We start from the raw sequence: 18,437 nt of genomic DNA, 5'->3' as shown, positions 1-18,437 counted from the left end.
TTGCCAATACTCAGCTCATATGCAGAAAGAGATAAATTGTATTCATCATGTGTTTTAGAAAATTGACAAAGGGAGACATAACACATAAAAGTTCACAAACCCTGGAACTACAGAAACTCTTGCGTGTTTGTACAGGGACAGTCAAGATGAGTCATGGTACCACTGCTTGCAATAGCAAGAAACAAAAAGCAATGAATGTAGCCATTAACACTGTGAAAGATGTTTTTAAATGGTAGACTAGTTATGTATTAAATACCTTTGACCAGTGAAATAAATGAACTGTAACATGTGGCAAAAGAGACAAATCTCATAAGCAACATTAAGAAATCCCAGAAGAATTAATACAAGAGCCCACAAAAATAAAATGAGGATGACAATGAAACCAAGCTATATATTGTTCATAAACGTGTACATAACTGACAAAATTAGAAGAGCGTGCAGTTGACAAATACCAGACCTTGTATGGCAGATAGGAGATACAATTCAGAAGAGACACATGTGGAACTTCCCTGGTGGTCCAGTGTTTAAGACTGTGCTTCCACTGCAGGGGGCACGGGTTCAATCCCTGGTTGGGGAACTAAGATCCCACATGCCATGCAGTGCACACTCCCCAAAAAAAGAGAACACAGGAGACATCTATGAGAGGTGAATATTCCACTTTCTAATCTAGAAGATGGGTACGTAAGAAGTTTAGTTTCAGTATTCTTTATTCTGCTCAAATGCATTTATGTATAATATATTTCACAATTTAAGAAAAAATTTTTTTATAGTTAAGAATCAGGCTAATAATAAGAGTAACATAGTTACCTGAGACATAGTTCTTGTCAATTGACTTAAGTCTGTCTGGCTAACGGTTGTAGTTTCATCATTTTCAGTAAGGGAAGATAAACCAGATCCTGGAAGCACCCCTTTCTTAATCAAAGTTCGTACAAAATGACTAATGGAAAAAAAAGAAAAAAACTTCTGTTATCTTAATCTCTTGTTTAAAGCTACTAATAAATAACTGCAGCTTTTACTGAGATATACTTGACATATAAAATTATATTAGTTTCAGGTATACAACATAATGAGTCAATATTTGTATATATGGCAAAATGATCACCACTATTCTAGTTAACGTAGGTCACCACACACAGTTACAATTTTTTTTCCTTGTGATGAGAACGTTTAATGTCCACTCTCTTAGTAACTTTCAAATATACAACCCAGTATTATTAACTATAGTCACCATGCTACACATTATAGCCCCAGGACTTACTTATTTTACCACTGGAAGTTTGTACTTTTTGACCCCCATCACCCATTTCATCCACCCCCATGCCTTGCCTCTGGCAGTCATCAGTCTGTTCTCCTGTACTCTGTATCTGTGAGTATGTTTGCTTGTCTGTCTTTTTTAGATTCCAAGTATAAGTGGGATCATATGGTATTTGTCTTTCTCTGTATGACTTATTTCACTTGAGATGTCCTCAGGGTCCATCTATGTTGTCACAAAATGGCAAGATTTCCTTCTTTTTGAATGACTGAATAATATTCCGTTGCATAGTGATGTTTGGTCAACAATAGGAAGTTCTGATTTTTTTCATTTTATCATTCTCATTACTTTACAACCAGTAATTTCTTTTGCTTCATGTTAAAAAATATTTAATTGCTATATATACTACTGGAGCAATATTCTCTATCAGTCACTGCAATGGTGTAAAACTTTTCTGGAACGCTATTTATTTTAAAGCTATGGTGGCCATCTTTGAATGTTGATGATCAGAACACATAGGAACCTGGCATTTAGAAGTGATTTAATTAAGTATCAGAGTAATGTAGCAGTGAAATAGGGCTTAGAGTCAAAAATTTAATGATGCATGTTGAGCCCTTACGTTTACAACTGTGATATTTATACTAGCTACCCAAGCGTACAGTATTTTCTTTCAAGTTATTGCTGACATGACCCCAAATCAGTGTTGCCACAGCTAGAAGTTTATGGGTACAATAAAAAGATATTTGTTATAGTACAAATATATTAGGTCTTTCAAAGATAGTATTAAATTTCATGTATACAGAACTTCCCATACTTTTGGATTTTTCCTTGCTCGTGTTCTGTAAAACTTGGTTCACCTCAAGCTAAGTGTCTCTGAAACTGCCACTAGAGGGTAGCACAAACATATCTGTGAGGCTCTGATTCTCTAAAACAAGGCCAGGAGCCAGGACTGGGCAAACCGGGCATGTTGTTACTACAGTGATAGTGTTCCAAGGAAAGGCAATTGTGTAGCACTCATTCTCCAAGGCTGGCCAAAAAACCGGCTTGCTCTTATGCTGACCTGAGAACTCTGTCCAGCAGTCAGGTGCAAGGAAATGCCATTCACATATTTTTGCTTTGGGCTCTGCCAGATAAAATGGATATACTAGGGAATTCATAACAGGTTCAAGCAGTGGATAGATTAGTTCACTGAATCCAATCACTTGATTGAATCCAATCAAGTGTTGAAGTCACCTAGACCTGGGTTAAAGAATTTCATGCAACTTAATTAGGTAAAAACGCTGAAAGAAAGCATACGAAAATTAAGTAAGAGAGTCAATGTCGGAAGTTCAGGTTATGAAACCAACGCATTTGTGGTCTCTCTTGGCATAGGGATTCTAGAAGCCTGCGTGTGACAGTTTGAATCCTGAGAAAATTTGTCCTGGTGGTATGCAGCTCTGGTTCATACAATCCGCAAAATATTTGAGTAATATGCAATCTCAGTAAGCTAAGAGATAATCAGAAGTTATTTGGAATATGGTAAAATCATCATCTTAGTGGATAACACTAACTATAAAATTAATTGGAAAAAGTATAAAGCATTAGTATTTTTATGTTAAGTTTAAGAAAATTCTGTCTTCATGTGGTATTTTGTATTTGTAACAGGTGAAAGAAGTGTAGCATGTTACATAATCCAACAAATTAGGCTATACAATGTGTAGCTTTATATTTAATTTTAGGTTTATAATTAAGTTATAGGTATAAGAAAATTTTGGTTTGTAAAAACCAGTAGTGTACATAGGAAAAACCAAGGTTACCAAAAAACATTTTGATTATTTGAACTTTTAATGATGATTTATATAATTGGCAAGATTTTATTTATGATGATTTTTGGCTTTTCAAGAATTACTTAAAGCAAAAATAATATATAGTACGGTTGTAAATGCAATTTAAAATGTTTAAATTCAGCTAACTAAATTTATTTAAAACTTTTATAGAAATTAATAATTTATGTATAAAATAAGATTTTTTATAAGTTAAAATGAAAGTTTGAGGAAAACTAGATTTGCAAATACATAACAGAACAAATTTTTAAAACCAAAGAAGCAGCAAATTGTTTCTTCTGTTTGTAAAGCTTGACATGGCTAAATGCCGTGTTTGTCTACCAGTGCTGCCTAGGGGGTCCCTCTTCACCCACTTTTCAGTGTTTAATCGTTGATGCATAGAACTGCAGGAGCCTTAAGTTAAAACATTTGAATAATGTTTCTAATATTTTCAACTTAACTAGAGTCCATAAAATTTAAATTAACAGGATATGATGTAAAGAAGCTCTAAAAGTAGGACAGTACAATGAACAGAATTCTGATCTAAATTTTGATTGCTTTTATTCATCAGCTTATATTCTTTTTTTTTTTTTAAGATGTTGTGGGTAGGAGTTTATTAATTAATTTATTTATTTTTGCTGTGTTGGGTCTTCGTTTCTGTGCGAGGGCTTTCTCTAGTTGTGGCAAGCGGGGGCCACTCTACATCGTGGTGCGTGGGCCTCTCACTATTGCAGCCTTTCTTGCTGCGAAGCACAGGCTCCAGACGCGCAGGCTAAGCAGTTGTGGCTCACGGGCCTAGTTGCTCCACGGCATGTGGGATCCTCCCAGACCAGGGCTCGAACCCGTGTCCCCTGCATTAGCAGGCAGATTCTCAACCACTGCACCACCAGGGAAGCCCCATCAGCTTATATTCTTATCGTGGATTTTAATATATCCAAGAGGAGGATGAAACACATCTAATTGTCATTATATTTGTGACCTATAAGCCATTCAAAAATTTTAATGATGTTCTAGTAAAGTTTAAAAAAAATTCAAAAAAGTACACACATCATAAATGTAAAACTTGCTGAAAAATCACCAAGTAAATATGGCCATATCAGATCAAGAGATATTCAGATTCAGATCAAGAGATACTAATATTACCAGCACTCCACAAACCCTGCCAGACGTGCTTCCCAATCACAGCTAGCACTCCTCGCCACAGGTAACCACTATCAAGACTTCCAACACCATATGTTGCTTTTTCTTTTCTTTTTAAAATCTATATTAATAGAATAATTAAACTATATACTTTTTATACCAGATTTCTTTGGTCTAATATGTTTGTGTGTGACATTTATCCATGCTGATTTTTTTGCAGTATTTCTTTTGCTTTATATCTATATATTATTGTATTATGTTTGTCTATGGTTTTACTATGATTATCTAGCTGCAGTTTTCTCCGCTTTTACATTACTTGACTTTTTTTCAGAACTTGCTGAATCTTGACTTGATTTTTCTTAACTTTTGGGATAATTTTGGCCATTATATTTTTATTTCATGATTATCCCCAAACTCTCCTCTACTTCTGAGACCCACTTGCAAGTATGTTGGTCTTTTTCAACTTTTCTTACATGTCTTTTATTATACTTTTCCTCATTTTTTTTTTTTTGGTCACCATACTTCAGTCTGGATATTATCTTTTGACCTATTTTCCACTTTGCTAATTGTCTTTTTTTTGCTGTATCTTATCTGTGATTAAACACATCCACTGAATTCTAAAATTTCAGTCATTACATTCCTTGGTTCTAGAATCCCTATTTTTTTTTAACCATTTTAAATACTAGTATTTATTTTTATATTTTACAACTTTGAGGGATTATTGAAGTACATTTAACTGCACAAATTTAAAGAATAGTTTTGATAATCCTTGATTATGTATATATTCATGTGTTAGTTGTCAATTGCTTCATAACAAATCACCACACTTTTAGTGGTAATAATCGTATCACCCACTATTCCTTCTCATTATTGCTATCTGTGGACTTCCTTTTCACCACTGTGAACTCATTAAAAATGTTAGACCCAGGATGATAATTTTTATTTCTACCCCTATTGTCACATTCAAATATTAGTAAATTTGGATTCTTCCTCCCCTTCCTCCTTTTTCTTCTTCATTGTCTTTGCTGTTGTATTTAGTTAGCTCTTTTTTTCTCCTCTAAGAGTGACAGACTTCATCTCCCAGGTTTTTATGACAATCATTTGATCTTGTGATTTAATTATCAGGTAATAACCAGAAACATTCCCCAGTGCTAATTTTTAAAGTATAACAAAATACTGTGTTGTCCTGAAACAGAAGCCAAAACTGTAAAGCCAGACATATTTAGGCCTCATTTCGACCAATTCAAAATGTATCTTAACTGTTTATTACTGTGAAATAGTACCTAAAAATTTTATTTTCCTATGATCAGTGCATTGACACAAACTTTCATACATTTGTCACCAAGGGATACATTTTTAACTGCACAAATCACAAAATGCTTCATCTGTTAACAAGATGAATTCATGGGAAAGAATGTTCTATACTTACGTTTCTGTTGGGATTGTAAATGGAGTCATTCTATAATTCAGAAACGGACTTGAAATCTCAAGAAACTGGTCAGGCTTCTTTACTACTAATTCTAAAAAGAAAAAGGTAGTGTGATGTACTTTTTTAAAATTTTCCAAGATTATATGTAAAATTTGACATTTAATGCAGTACTGATTAGATTAACTATTTACCCAGCAAACTTCAATAGAGTTAAATAGAAATGTACTACGATACATAAAGTTTTGTATTAAAAAGGACTTTATAGATCCTACCAATATGAGATTTCTTTAGTCTACTTCTCAGTTGCTTTCCAGATTTACAACGTGAAACAATGAAGTCTCAAGGGAGAAAGTCAGCAATGTCTTCTAGAGTTATTACTTGGCATTTGCTGCTATTTCACATACACAAAAGACTTTCTATAAAAGTCTTTTGCTAAAAATGTGTTCTTTTAGTTAACCTCTACAACACAATTGCTCAAGACATGAAAAAAATGTGGACTAATACATGGAGATAGTGGAAGAACAGAAAATGTAACAAAGTAAAGGTCATGAGTAGAAAAGAAAGCAGTAGTCAAGAAAAATGTTGTGGGTATTCCTAAAGACATCTGAAGCTGACACAGATGTAAATTCTCAATGGATATAGCACACAACCCATGCACTAACACGGTGAACATTGAAATTAAACATTAGGTATAATTATTTTAAATAAGCTCCTATAGCAGTAGAAAGGATGACCACAGGACGAAGAGAAGTGAGACTATGACACAGTGCACATGACTTCTCTGTGCTTGTTCTGTGATAACCTCTATATTGATCTCTCTCTCTCTCTCTCTGTGTTTCCTCTTAATTTCACTTTAAATATTAAATCCAATAGAGAGAAGAAAGACAATGATGTGGTGAGCCTCAAAGCAGGACACTGCGGTTATGGAATCCCATCAATCCGTAGGTTTTCTTTCCCAGCTTACAATGGAGCTATCAAATTACACAGAATTACACAACAGTCAATATCAAAATCAGGAAGTAGCTGAATGTTCAATATTTTTCCTTTCATTCAGCTATTCCTGATGTTCTGAATGAAGAACGGTTGTGTGGCTCTATGCATTTAACTAAAATATAGCATTCAGTAGTAAAAGATTTTCTTTCAAGCATCATGTGAATGCTGATCTTTGGTTGGAAAGACAGAAGAAGATAGGAAGGAAGGAGGGAAGGGAAGGAGGGAGGGAGGAAACTGGAAAGTTCTTAGAATCCAAAGCAACAGTTGGCACTTTGGTGGCACAAGCAGCCTGTTGCAGAAACTCAAGGAATGTAAGGAAGTAACTGAAATAATCAAGCAGGAGGGAGAGAGGCAGACAAGCCTAATAAAAAAAAAAAGATGAACTGACCATTTCTCCTGTGTATCTAAACCAGGTATTTCTTTAATCTTTGTTCTTTTCTGGCCAGGATAAAACATGTTGTGCTAGAAAATCTTTGCCACCAGCTGTACTGGTTGTTTAAACGTAGGCAGAAAGCAAATGTGAGGAAAATTACATGGTTAACAGTTGTTATTTATATCTTAAAAACGTGTAAATTATGGTTGGAAGTAGGAGGCAAGGAACAGGTGAATACTCCAATCTCTGTGGCTAATGCGGTTTTAGGATCCTGAGTACCAACGAGACTTACGTATTACCCTGTGACTGAGATATGGTTCCTCTCCCCTGCACTGAAGGATCAGCAACACTTGAATTGGTAGCAGAAGCCACAGCAAGCACCATCAATAAGGGTACAAGCCGTGGTTCATGAGCCCAGCCACTTAAAGCTTATTTATATGCTTCTCGGGGATGCCTTTAGTAAACTGGCACTAGGTATGTTCATCATGGCTTTGTCTTCATTGTTCATTCAAGGACAGGCCTGTGAACCCTAATGCAATAACTTCTAGAATGGGATGACCTGTTACTGGATGGATACAATTAGAAGATACTGAGGTATTGGAAAAGACAAAGGAAGAAAATGCGAAAGCAAGGAAATGAACACAAAAAAGATAACAAAAAAAGCTGTTTTTGAACAAAGATAATTTAAACTTTTCGGAATGGGAAATATATATACACACATACACATATGTAGACCATAGCACCACAATTCTCTATCACCCTTCATTAAAAATCGCAAGTATAAACTAGCTACGGAAAGGCCATATGTTTATGTTGAATTAATATAAACAAATTAAATTATTCCTCTAAGCCATAATTTTTTAATTATTTTTCTTTTCTAATCCCCTCTCCTTCTGATTTTTCATTTATGGTCTCGCTCATTTCTTCTCTCGCCATCTTGGTCTCTCTTCCATTCAAACGTGGTGCTCATGGAAAAAGGAGTAAAAATGAAGACTTGTCAAGAAAATGATTGAAGGAGCGAAGAATTAGACATGGATTATGAGGAATTTAGAAATAAAAGGTGAGAATAAGAACAAGGTGGGAACAGTCTCCCTGCCCCATTCTCAACCTGTGTGAACCTGTGTATTTCTGAGCACTACTGCCATTCACTGTGGCTACATGACAACACTGACACAGGAACCAGCCCAGGGTAAAAGTCCTATTCCTATAGGAGTTTCAAACAGAAATCAGTCAATTCAAAGATTATGTCCTACAGGGCACTATAGAATGATGCCCATGTCAGAAATTCACACCAGTGGTCTAACGTATATGCTATTTAACCTTCTATGTTATTTACTACAAACCACTTTTTTATCACAGTTATAATCACAATGCCATCACCCAAAGAATGGCCTTTATATATCTGGCCAGTTTAGACATGAAAACCAAACTGCTTGGCGTCTGAGATGTGCAGAATTAATCCTTTAAAGACATAAAATTCGGACATAAAATTAAATGAAGGTTTTAACTGTAACGTTGAGTTGTTTGCCTTGATGTGTATCTCATTACAAATGAAACTATTAGAACTTCACAGAGAGAAATGTTAATAAGATTTATTCATACCTTGAGCTTCATCTGTTATAACAGTTTCCTTTTTTTGACGAAGGAGTTTCCACGGAGGTATAGGAGGTAGTTTTGGTGGTGCTATAAGGGGGCAAGACCTAGTTCTTGTCACCAGCACAGGATGGCTACAGGTATGGGAAAGCCCATATTCCCTAAGCTTCTCAGCAGAATCAGCCTAAAAGGTAGAAGGCAGATTTAAAAGGATTCTTGTATTTGCTTCATGCACTTAAGATAATACTTTTTGTCATTATAAAAATACTATCACCACTAGAGAGACATAGTGATAATAAGAAAAAAAATAACCACCCGTATTTCTACATCCCTTAACATAAGCACTATTACTCTTTGTATTTCTTTCCATCTTTTAAGTTATCTGGGGCCCCCTTTCCTTATTTACAAAATGAGAGACTAGAACCAGAAGCCACTTCTCAGTTCTAAGAGTTTAAGATTCTATGAGATTGCAGAAGTCTTAGTATATCAGTTTTGGTCCAAAATTAATCAACTACTATTTTTATAGGTTAAAGCTTTGATGCAGTCCTTAACATGTAAAGTCTTTGTTAGTTTGTTTTTTAAGCACCAGCAATTGCTACATAGTGTTCAAAAAAACCCACTGCCTTTAGGCGTCAGGTCCATGAGGGTAAGCGGTTGCCTTGTCTACAGTGTCCTCAGGCTCCGCCCACACGAAATCCTCATGATCACGCCTGACAATGGAGGCATTCACAGAAGGACAGAGGGTAGAGGCTGCCCTATGTCCTGCCAGATCAAGTCGTTTCCCAGGCAGATGCTTTCCATATTTGACGGTTCAGATCTCCTGAAGCCACTTGGCTTTGGAACAATTCAGGATAAGATTTAAGTAGAAATTCAGTTACTGACTGATGGCTGAAATATGCCATAAGTAATCAAAAAGTATGTGAAAGTTAAAGTAATGTACACTGTAGTCGGATTCTCATGTTCACGGTCTAAATGTTGAAACATTTAAAGTAAAATAAAATATTAACTACCTTAAAGTCAGTTTTGCCAGTAACTATTTTTCTTCCTAGTGATTTTGCATCATTGATTTCTATGCAAATACCAATGTTTGAAAATGTAAATTTATAAAGCAGTCATTTAAATTGGGATCAGAAACCCACCTTTTAGCCTATTCGAAATTATTGCCTCAGCTACAACATGCCTTGCTGTTGGGGCTGTTTTTCTGTAGCTCAAACTGTAGCTCAATCTATAGTTGAGGCACAAAATAGGCAGGGGTATCCCTGAGCTAGAATAGTTCTTCCTGAATCCAGAGATTAATTATGATGGTAATAATTAATAATTGTAAGAAAGAGTTAATCAGTGCATTATTAAGTCCAGTAGAGCCACTTAAAAGCATTATAAGTATGTGAAATAAAGAGGAAAGCACTTCAATGTTTTTGTGTTTTTTTTTAAAAAAAGGCCTAATTTAAAGGAGAGGAAAATGCCACATCCCCTTTATCCCATCTGTGAATGTTAACAATTCACTGAAAAATTCAGAAACCCCTGGAATTATGCCTTAGAGTGGCTTAAAATTTTTTTTCATAGATGCTATAAAGGCTAAACCTTTTTTGTATAGATGCTATAAAGGCTAAACTTTAACTCTGTCAAATTTTAGAAGTTTCCCAACACCTGAAAGGAACCCTTTCCAATAAGAATTTATGGAAGAATACACTGCTGTTATTCAATAGGTTAATGTCTCGGTATAGTAATAAAAATACATTACTGTAAAATTTACATTTAAATAATATCCAAAGTAGTATTTATAAGTTGAATAATTCCCAGATAGTTTACCGTTCAAAAATTTGGTCTACACATCTCAACTCCTTCTTACAATTGCAATCACAATTGTAGTCTGTTTGCTTTCTTTTTTGAGCTGCAGAGCATCAGAAAATAAAACTATTTAAGGCATTTAGAAAATGTAAGATATTGTGTCAAATAATTAAGTATGGTATTTTCACCTATTGTATTGTTTGAATAATCCACAAAAGTACTAGCTTGATGTAAGGTATGTAAGCCAGTTTCTCTTACTTCGTTTTATTTCCAACATACTACACAATACTTCTGAATGACATAAAGTAATGCTATTAATAATAGTTATAGTTTGATATTGAGAAACTTTGTTCAAGGGGCACAAATTTCCTTAGATTAGAATTAGGGACAGAGAGAAATTTAGAATAGTGAAACATTCTAGTGAAATACTGAATAGGCCTTCAAGAAATATTTTTGAATAATTCATTATGTACGACAAACTAGAAGTTTCCTTGTCCATAAAACCCTTTCACTCCCTTACCCCATCCCACCTCAGACATTCTAAAAGTAGGATTTTGAGTAGATAGGAGAGGCTTTTTTAGAACTCCCAGCTCACCCATTTAAATAAAACTAAAACCACTTAGAAGATCCAGGAGAAAGAGGATGGGGAAAATGTGGGGTAATTCTTAACACTTTGTTTCTTCCCAAGTTTTTTTTTCTTTTATTCTTGCATTCTTTAGCAATTCTTTAAATAAAAGTATTGACTTTATTTTTACAGCCTGGTCTCATTGTCTTTGGGGTTAGAATTTTTTGCAATGTACTCCATTTAACAAAATTCCACGAGAACAGAACTTGTTTTCTGTAGATTCAGCTTGAAAATATTATATCATCTTTACATTCTGATTTTTACCAGGAGAATGTGTTCATCCTGATAAATAATGTAAAAGAATCAGCAGGAGACTGTAACGCTGTAGTCAATTCATTACAGCCTTGAAGTTCATTTCATTACTGTTATAGACACTGGGCTCATTTCTGAAACTCTGGGCCCTTTAAGTCATTTCAACCCCCAAAAGGAGGATTTATAACACTCTGCACATCCTGGCTCCCTCCCACATCTCAAGCTGCCTCTAACACTTCTCCCTTTGCAATCTGTTCAACCTCTAGTAGTCCCTCGAACCCAGTGGGTTCTCCTTCACCTTCAGACTTTCCCACATAAGCTTCCCTCTGCTTCAAGCACACTTTTTCCTATTTTCCAGGCTAACATCTTAAAGCCACTGCTTAAACATTTTTTTTCCCCCTTTAGGAAGACTTCCCTAGTCACCCACTGGAGAGAAAGATGTGTTTCTGCTATGTGTCCAATACTCATTTATCCACTCCTTCATTAATTCATTTATTTGGTCACTCATTCAACTTTTATTTTAATGCTACATCTACCATGTTCCAGGCACTCTCTATCATGAGAGTCTTCTAACTTTATTACTGCTGTTGCTCATCTGCCTTTCTCATTGACTCTAAACTTTGTGGGGAGCGTCCTTATTAATCATGTTCATCATGGTGTCCTCAGATCCCAGCTCATTGTTTAGGACATGTGGGGTAATTCAATTAATAAACAATAAACATCTGTTGAATTAATGAATAAACATGAGAGTTTCTTTGTTTTTTCAATTAAAAATTTTGTGTTTACAGGTTAATTTTTCAGTAGCACAGCAAAAAGTTCAAGTGGATTATTTTGCACCTTCTTTGTGTAATGAAGATGTAAATTCTATCTTTATATTTTTCAGTTTTAAGAAGTGTTTAAGTACTTCCCATACGTGAGGCCAGGACACTCCATAAAGCATGGCTCATGTTCTTTTGTAGTCTATGGTGTTAGACTACTGGAATATCTAAGACAACACCTAGGCCAAGGCTGGGTAAGGAGATTAAAAAAAAATCAGGGCTGACACAGGCAGCTGAAATCCTAACTCGGAAGACTCAGAAGCCTGGGAAGCACACTAGGATTTAACCATGGCTAAAGGTAAATAACTTTGAAATAAAAACAGAGACACTGCCCCTTTCTCTACATTCATAATGGCACATTATGTTCTGTTGTCTTGACAATATTACCCTTGTTATATTACAGATTTTCACAGGAAGGAATGCTTCCTATCTAAAAAGAAAGAAGGAGGAGGAAAAGGAGGAAGAGGAAGGAGGGAGGGAGGGAGGAAGGAAGGGAGGGACAAAGGAAGGGAGGGAGGAAAGGAGGGAGGAAGGAAGGGAGGGAGGGAGGGAGGGAGGAGGGAAGGGAGGGAGGGAGGGAGGAAGGAAGGGAGGGAGGAAGGAGGGAAGGAAGGAAGGGAGGGAGGAAGGAGGGAAGGAAGGAAGGGAGGGAGGAAGGAGGGAAGGAAGGAAGGGAGGGAGGAATGGAGGAAGGAAGGAAGGGAGGAAGGAAGGGAGGGATGGTGGAAGGCAGGGAGGGAGGAAGGGGGAAGGAAGGGAGGAAGGAGGGAAGGAAGGGAGGGAGGAAGGAAGGGAGGGAGGGAGGGAGGAAGGACGGGAGGGAGAAAGGAGGGAAGGAAGGGAGGGAGGAAGGGAGGAAGGGAGGGAGGAAAGGAGGGAAGGAGGGACGGAGGAAGAGAGGGAGGGAGGGAGGATGGGAGGGAGGGAGGGAGGGAGGGAGGAAGTGAGGGAGGAAGGAGGGAAGGAAGGCACGGAGGGATGAAGGGAGGAAGGAGGGAAGGAAGGAAGGGAGGGAAGGAGGAGGGAAGGAAGGGAGGGATGGAGGAAGGGAGCAAGGGTGGGAGGTAGGAAGGGAGGGAGGGAGGGCGGGAGAGAGAGAGGGTGAAACGGAGGGAGGAAGGAAGGAAGGAAATGAGGGAGGGAGGAAGCAGGGAAGGAAGGGAGGGAGGGAGGAAGGAAGGGAGGGAGGGAGGGAGGAAGGGAGGGAGGAAGAAAGGGAGGGAGGAAGTATGTCTTCTCATACTTTGATGTAGTGATTTCAGAACATATAAAATTCTAGCAATAAAGTGTTGGATGTCTAAAAGTTCCCCAAAGTGTTAGGAATCAATACAAATACAATAGGCTGTTTTCTAAGTAGACTGAAGAGTAATCTGGCTTTACTCTTTAAAAGGGAAGGAGAAAAATAATTTTTATGTCCCAGAACCAAAGATAACTTAAAAAATTATGGCAAACCAATGCATCCCATGTAACTGTTAAATATTATGTTGTCAAATATTTCACATCATGGGAAAATGTTAATGATACAGTGTCAAGTGAAAAAGCTGGTTTCTAAACAGAAAGTAAAATAGAATTCCCCTGAGTAAAAACGTTTATACACATGTACACATAGAAAATATGCAGACAAGAAAAACAGTCAAAGTGTATACGCCAAAATGTTAATAGTGTCTATGACTAGGTGTTTATACTATGAATAGCTTAATTTTATTATCTTTGTCCATATTTTCTAAGTTTTCTATAAGTTGTTAGATTTATAAGAAAAAAGCAGTTAACATTTTTGTGTGTATTACTTTAAGATACAAGGAGCTCATAGCAGTGGTTTTCTAGCCCTCAATATGCATTTATTTAAGTTGTCTTAGGTTAAGAAAATATGTATGACCTGTTTATAGAAAGATGATTTATTACTTAGGAATGGCTTACACACTTCTCACTGAAATACATAATTTGATGCCTTTTGTTTACAATGAAAGGAATTGATAAAAATCTATGAGACTACATCCTTGTTTTTTTTTTTTTTGTAGTTAAAACTATTGCAGTCATCTAAGAAAATTTTGGATGTTCCAGGTCCCTGTACCTAAGTGCCTAATTATAGAGATAACAGGACTGAAATTCAGGAATGAAATTTTGATTAAATTCTGATATACCTTTTACTACAACACACACACACACACACACACACACACACCATAAATTATACTGAATTTCTTGGCCTTGAGTACTTACCATCTTCTCTAATAAAAAGATATTCTTTTCAAACAAATAGAGAGGTGTAAAGGTAGCATATACAACTACCTGAGGGGACTGTATTGCTGAAGAACCTGTAAAACCAAACACATACTGCGTCATGGAAATTCTAGACAAAATGGAACTGGCAGGTCTTAGTAGACTGTTCAAATTCCTTAATGAACTTATCTTTGCTGATGAAATATAGGTAAATAACTCTGCATGCATATAATAAATGTTAAATCTCAAATGTACATCTATTTTATAGAATGTCTTATCAGTTTTACCTTCACAATAGTACCATATAATTCATTAAGAAATCATTTTACTTCATTGTAAAACACTTATTACATAAACTCACTCTAGCTATCTGTCAATGTAACTTAGCTTTCATAGAATCTTTATTTTGAATTTAAGGAATTCTGAGAGTTTCTGTGTCATTTCAAGTAGAAAGAAAACATAAATAAATTAATCCTCCCATGAAGAATGGAAACTAAGAAGGTAACTTAGTTTGGAATGTTTAATGCCTGTAGATTTGCTCCTGAACATCAATATTTATTCATGTGTTCCTTAATACCCCTGAAATTACCCCATTTGATTCATGATGCTTTTGTTCTTTAAAGATTCTGGCCAAAATAATAGAATTTATTTTCCTCTATTGTTTTTATTTTTAATTAAAAGGTTTTGATTTATTCCTTTAAAATTCACACACTTAACAAAAGCAGAAATATAGATCAATGGAACAGGATAGAAAGCCCAGAGATAAACCCACGCACATATGGTCACCTTATCTTTGACAAAGGAGGCAAGAATATACAGTGGAGAAAAGACAGCCTCTTCAATAAGTGGTGCTGGGAAAACTGGACAGGTACATGTAAAAGTATGAAATTAGAACACTCCCTAACACCATACACAAAAATAAGCTCAAAATGGATTAAAGACCTAAATATAAGGGCAGACACTATCAAACTCTCAGAGGAAAACATAGGCAGAACACTCTATGACATAAATCACAGCAAGAACCTTTTTGACCCACCTCCCAGAGAAATGGAAATAAAAACAAAAATAAACAAATGGGACCTAATGAAACTTCAAAGCTTTTGCACAGCAAAGGAAACCATAAACAAGACCAAAAGACAACCCTCAGAATGGGAGAAGATATTTGCAAATGAAGCAACTGACAAAGGATTAATCTCCAGAATTTACAAGCAGCTCATGCAGCTCAATATGAAAAAAACAAACAACCCAATCCAAAAATGGGCAGAAGACCTCAATAGACATTTCTCCAAAGAAGATATACAGATTGCCAACAAACACATGAAAGAATGCTCAACATCATTAATCAGTAGAGAAATGCAAATCAAAACTACAATGAGATATCATCTCACACTGGTCAGAATGGCCATCATCAAAAAATCTACAAACAATAAATGCTGGAGAGGGTGTGGAGAAAAGGGAACCCTTTGCACTGTTGATGGGAATGTAAATTGATACAGCCACCGTGGAGAACAGTATGGAGTTTCCTTAAAAAACTAAAAATAGAACTACCATCCGACCCAGCAATCCCACTACTGGGCATATACCCTGAGAAAACCATAATTCAAAAAGAGTCATGTACCAATATGTTCATTGCAGCTCTATTTACAATAGCCAGGACATGGAAGCAACCTAAGTGTCCATCGACAGATGAATGGATAAAGAAGATGTGGCACATATATACTATGGAATATTACTCAGCCATAAAAAGAAATAAAATTGAGTTATTTGTAATGAGGTGGATGGACCTAGAGTCTGTCATACAGAGTGAAGTAAGTCAGAAAGAGAAAGACAAATACCGTTTGCTAACACATATATATGGAATCTAAGGAAAAAAAAAATAAAGGTCATGAAGAACCTAGGGGCAAGACGGGAATAAAGACACAGACCTACTAGAGAATGGACTTGAGGACACGGGGAGGGGGAAGGGTAAGCTGTGACAAAGTGAGAGAGTGGCATGGACATATATACACTACCAAACGTAAAATAGATAGCTAGTGGGAAGCAGCCACATAGCACAGGGAGGTCGGCTCGGTGCTTTGTGACCACCTAGAGGGGTGGGATAGGGAGGGTGGGAGGGAGGGAGACGCAAGAGGGAAGAGATATGGGAACATATGTATATGTATACCTGATTCACTTTGTTATAAAGCAGAAACTAACGCACCATTGTAAAGCAATTATACTCCAATAAAGATGTTAAAAAAAAATTCACGCACTTACATTTCACTGCACTAGATAATATGTTTATTGAAGAATAATATCTTTAGAACCGCAATATATAAATTAGATGTTAACCCTGGATCACTCTAAAATGGATTAAGATGTGAACTATGCCCAACTTGTAAAAATATGTTTTTACATTTAAAAAGTAAATTTTGTATATGTAGGGGAGCAAAATTTGTCACCTTAAAATGTGTCTCTCTGTCATGAGGATTATTTTGGGCTTTTTTTTTTTTTTTTTTAAGAACAGAGTACTCAGGAATTCTTTCTTTTTACCTCCCCCTTAACTGCCTAAAAGAATTCAGATAAAGGGCCTGGTCCAGGAAGAGCACTACCACCAGAGACACCTACAAAGAATATGGGCTAAGTGTGGTAGGGCAGGGCCTAGAGACAAGAGTCCTCTCTGTGTCCCACTGCCTCTGCATGGTAGAGCCAACATGTGTTTACCAAACATTTGCTTTTCAATCTCCAGGTGAATTGCCTTCCTCCCTTTTGAAGTCACAAACCCCCGACCCCCTTTTCTTTCTCTCAGATGGTAGATAAGCCTCAATTGCCTAACTTGTCCTTGGGTTTCATTTTTCTTATGAGGCCTCATACATACATAATTATTATTCTTTTTCTTCTGTTAATCTGTCTCATGTCAATTTAATTCTTACACCAGCTAGAAGAACCTGGAGAGAGTAGAGCGAAATTTTTTCCTTCTCTAACATATTTTTCATGCAGCAGAGATCTGAACCCAGGCAATTTTACTCCACAGCCCAAACTTTGAACCACATTCTGTATCTAGAGGTTGACTTAACTATGAGTTTGGTAGAAAAAGAGGCATTGTTACCATCATTTTCACAAAGAAAGAAACTCAAAGAAAGGTTTAGCCATTTTCACAAACATGAATAATTATCAGTAACTTTGGGACTGTTATGTCATCCAGTATCAACAAAGATTGCTTAAGGCATCACTATAAGAAAACAAGTTTTTGTATAAAATTAAAAATATAATGACTAGTGTTTGTATTTTCTCTACCAAACCACCAGACATGTTTCTGTAAAAATACAAAGCCAGAACTATGAAAATGCTCTCACGAAAAAACACAGTAATGTATTAAGAAAGAAGACAAAACAAAAAAAGAAAAACAACTAGATAAAGCATAGTGCTGGAGGTAAATGGACATGTTTTCATGTAAAGAAGGATGAACTGAGAATTATGATATACACTCTGGAAGCACCAAGACAGATGATCCAATGTTAGGACTATAAAGTTTAAAATATATATTTTATATATCAACATATATATAAAATTTACACAGAGGACATATATTAATACATATTAATATATATTTATTATATTTATATATTTTATAATAAAAATATGTGTACTAACATATACTATATATTTTTATTAGTATTATGTATCCTCCTTCATGTAAACACTTCTGTGACTGTTGTACCATAAGAACTTGGATAACACTGTCTCATATGTAGGATCTTGCTCTGTTATGCATAACCATCCTGAGGGCCTAACAATTATGGGCAACCTTGAAAAGCTTATTTAGACATGTCTAAACAGGAAAGACATTTCTATGCTCCAGTGTTTTCCAGCATTTTAGGAAATAAGTGCAATAATTACTATTCTAGGAGACTGAGAACTTACAATCTGACAGAGACTGTAGAGAATATTGTACGTCTGATGAGGGCCTTGAACCATGAAGAGACCATTTGGATTTTTCCTTTTCTTTTTCCTTCTCTCCATCTTTACTCCTCTTCTTTCCAAGGTCTTTTGCATCGGCTTTCTCCAACATATTAAAAAAAGGTAATAAATCTTTTAACTACAAAACCTCAGTGTATGTCGCTTATTAAGTCATTGTGTTGAAAAGAAAGTTAAATAGTAGTAGTATTTAAC

The 18,437-nt window shown here is 36.0% G+C and overlaps 1 protein-coding gene across 1 annotated transcript in view; it reads right to left on the bottom strand.

Annotated features, from left to right (window-relative positions):
• ADGB (androglobin) overlaps positions 1 to 18,437 on the bottom strand; it is a 188,165-nt gene that overhangs the window by 80,467 nt on the left and 89,261 nt on the right. Inside the window, exons 10-14 of the mRNA XM_073789314.1 lie at positions 18,189 to 18,323; positions 14,286 to 14,380; positions 8,592 to 8,766; positions 5,624 to 5,714; positions 808 to 937 (exon numbers count right to left, since the gene is read on the bottom strand). Coding sequence (XP_073645415.1) covers positions 808 to 937; positions 5,624 to 5,714; positions 8,592 to 8,766; positions 14,286 to 14,380; positions 18,189 to 18,323 — 626 coding nt within the window. The remainder of the gene's footprint in view (positions 1 to 807; positions 938 to 5,623; positions 5,715 to 8,591; positions 8,767 to 14,285; positions 14,381 to 18,188; positions 18,324 to 18,437) is intronic.

The sequence above is a fragment of the Tursiops truncatus genome, chromosome 12 (genome assembly GCF_011762595.2).
Source record: "Tursiops truncatus isolate mTurTru1 chromosome 12, mTurTru1.mat.Y, whole genome shotgun sequence".
Lineage (NCBI taxonomy): Eukaryota > Metazoa > Chordata > Mammalia > Artiodactyla > Delphinidae > Tursiops > Tursiops truncatus.
The sequence above is the reverse complement of the archived record's forward strand: the minus strand, read 5'-3'. Positions and strand labels throughout refer to the sequence as shown.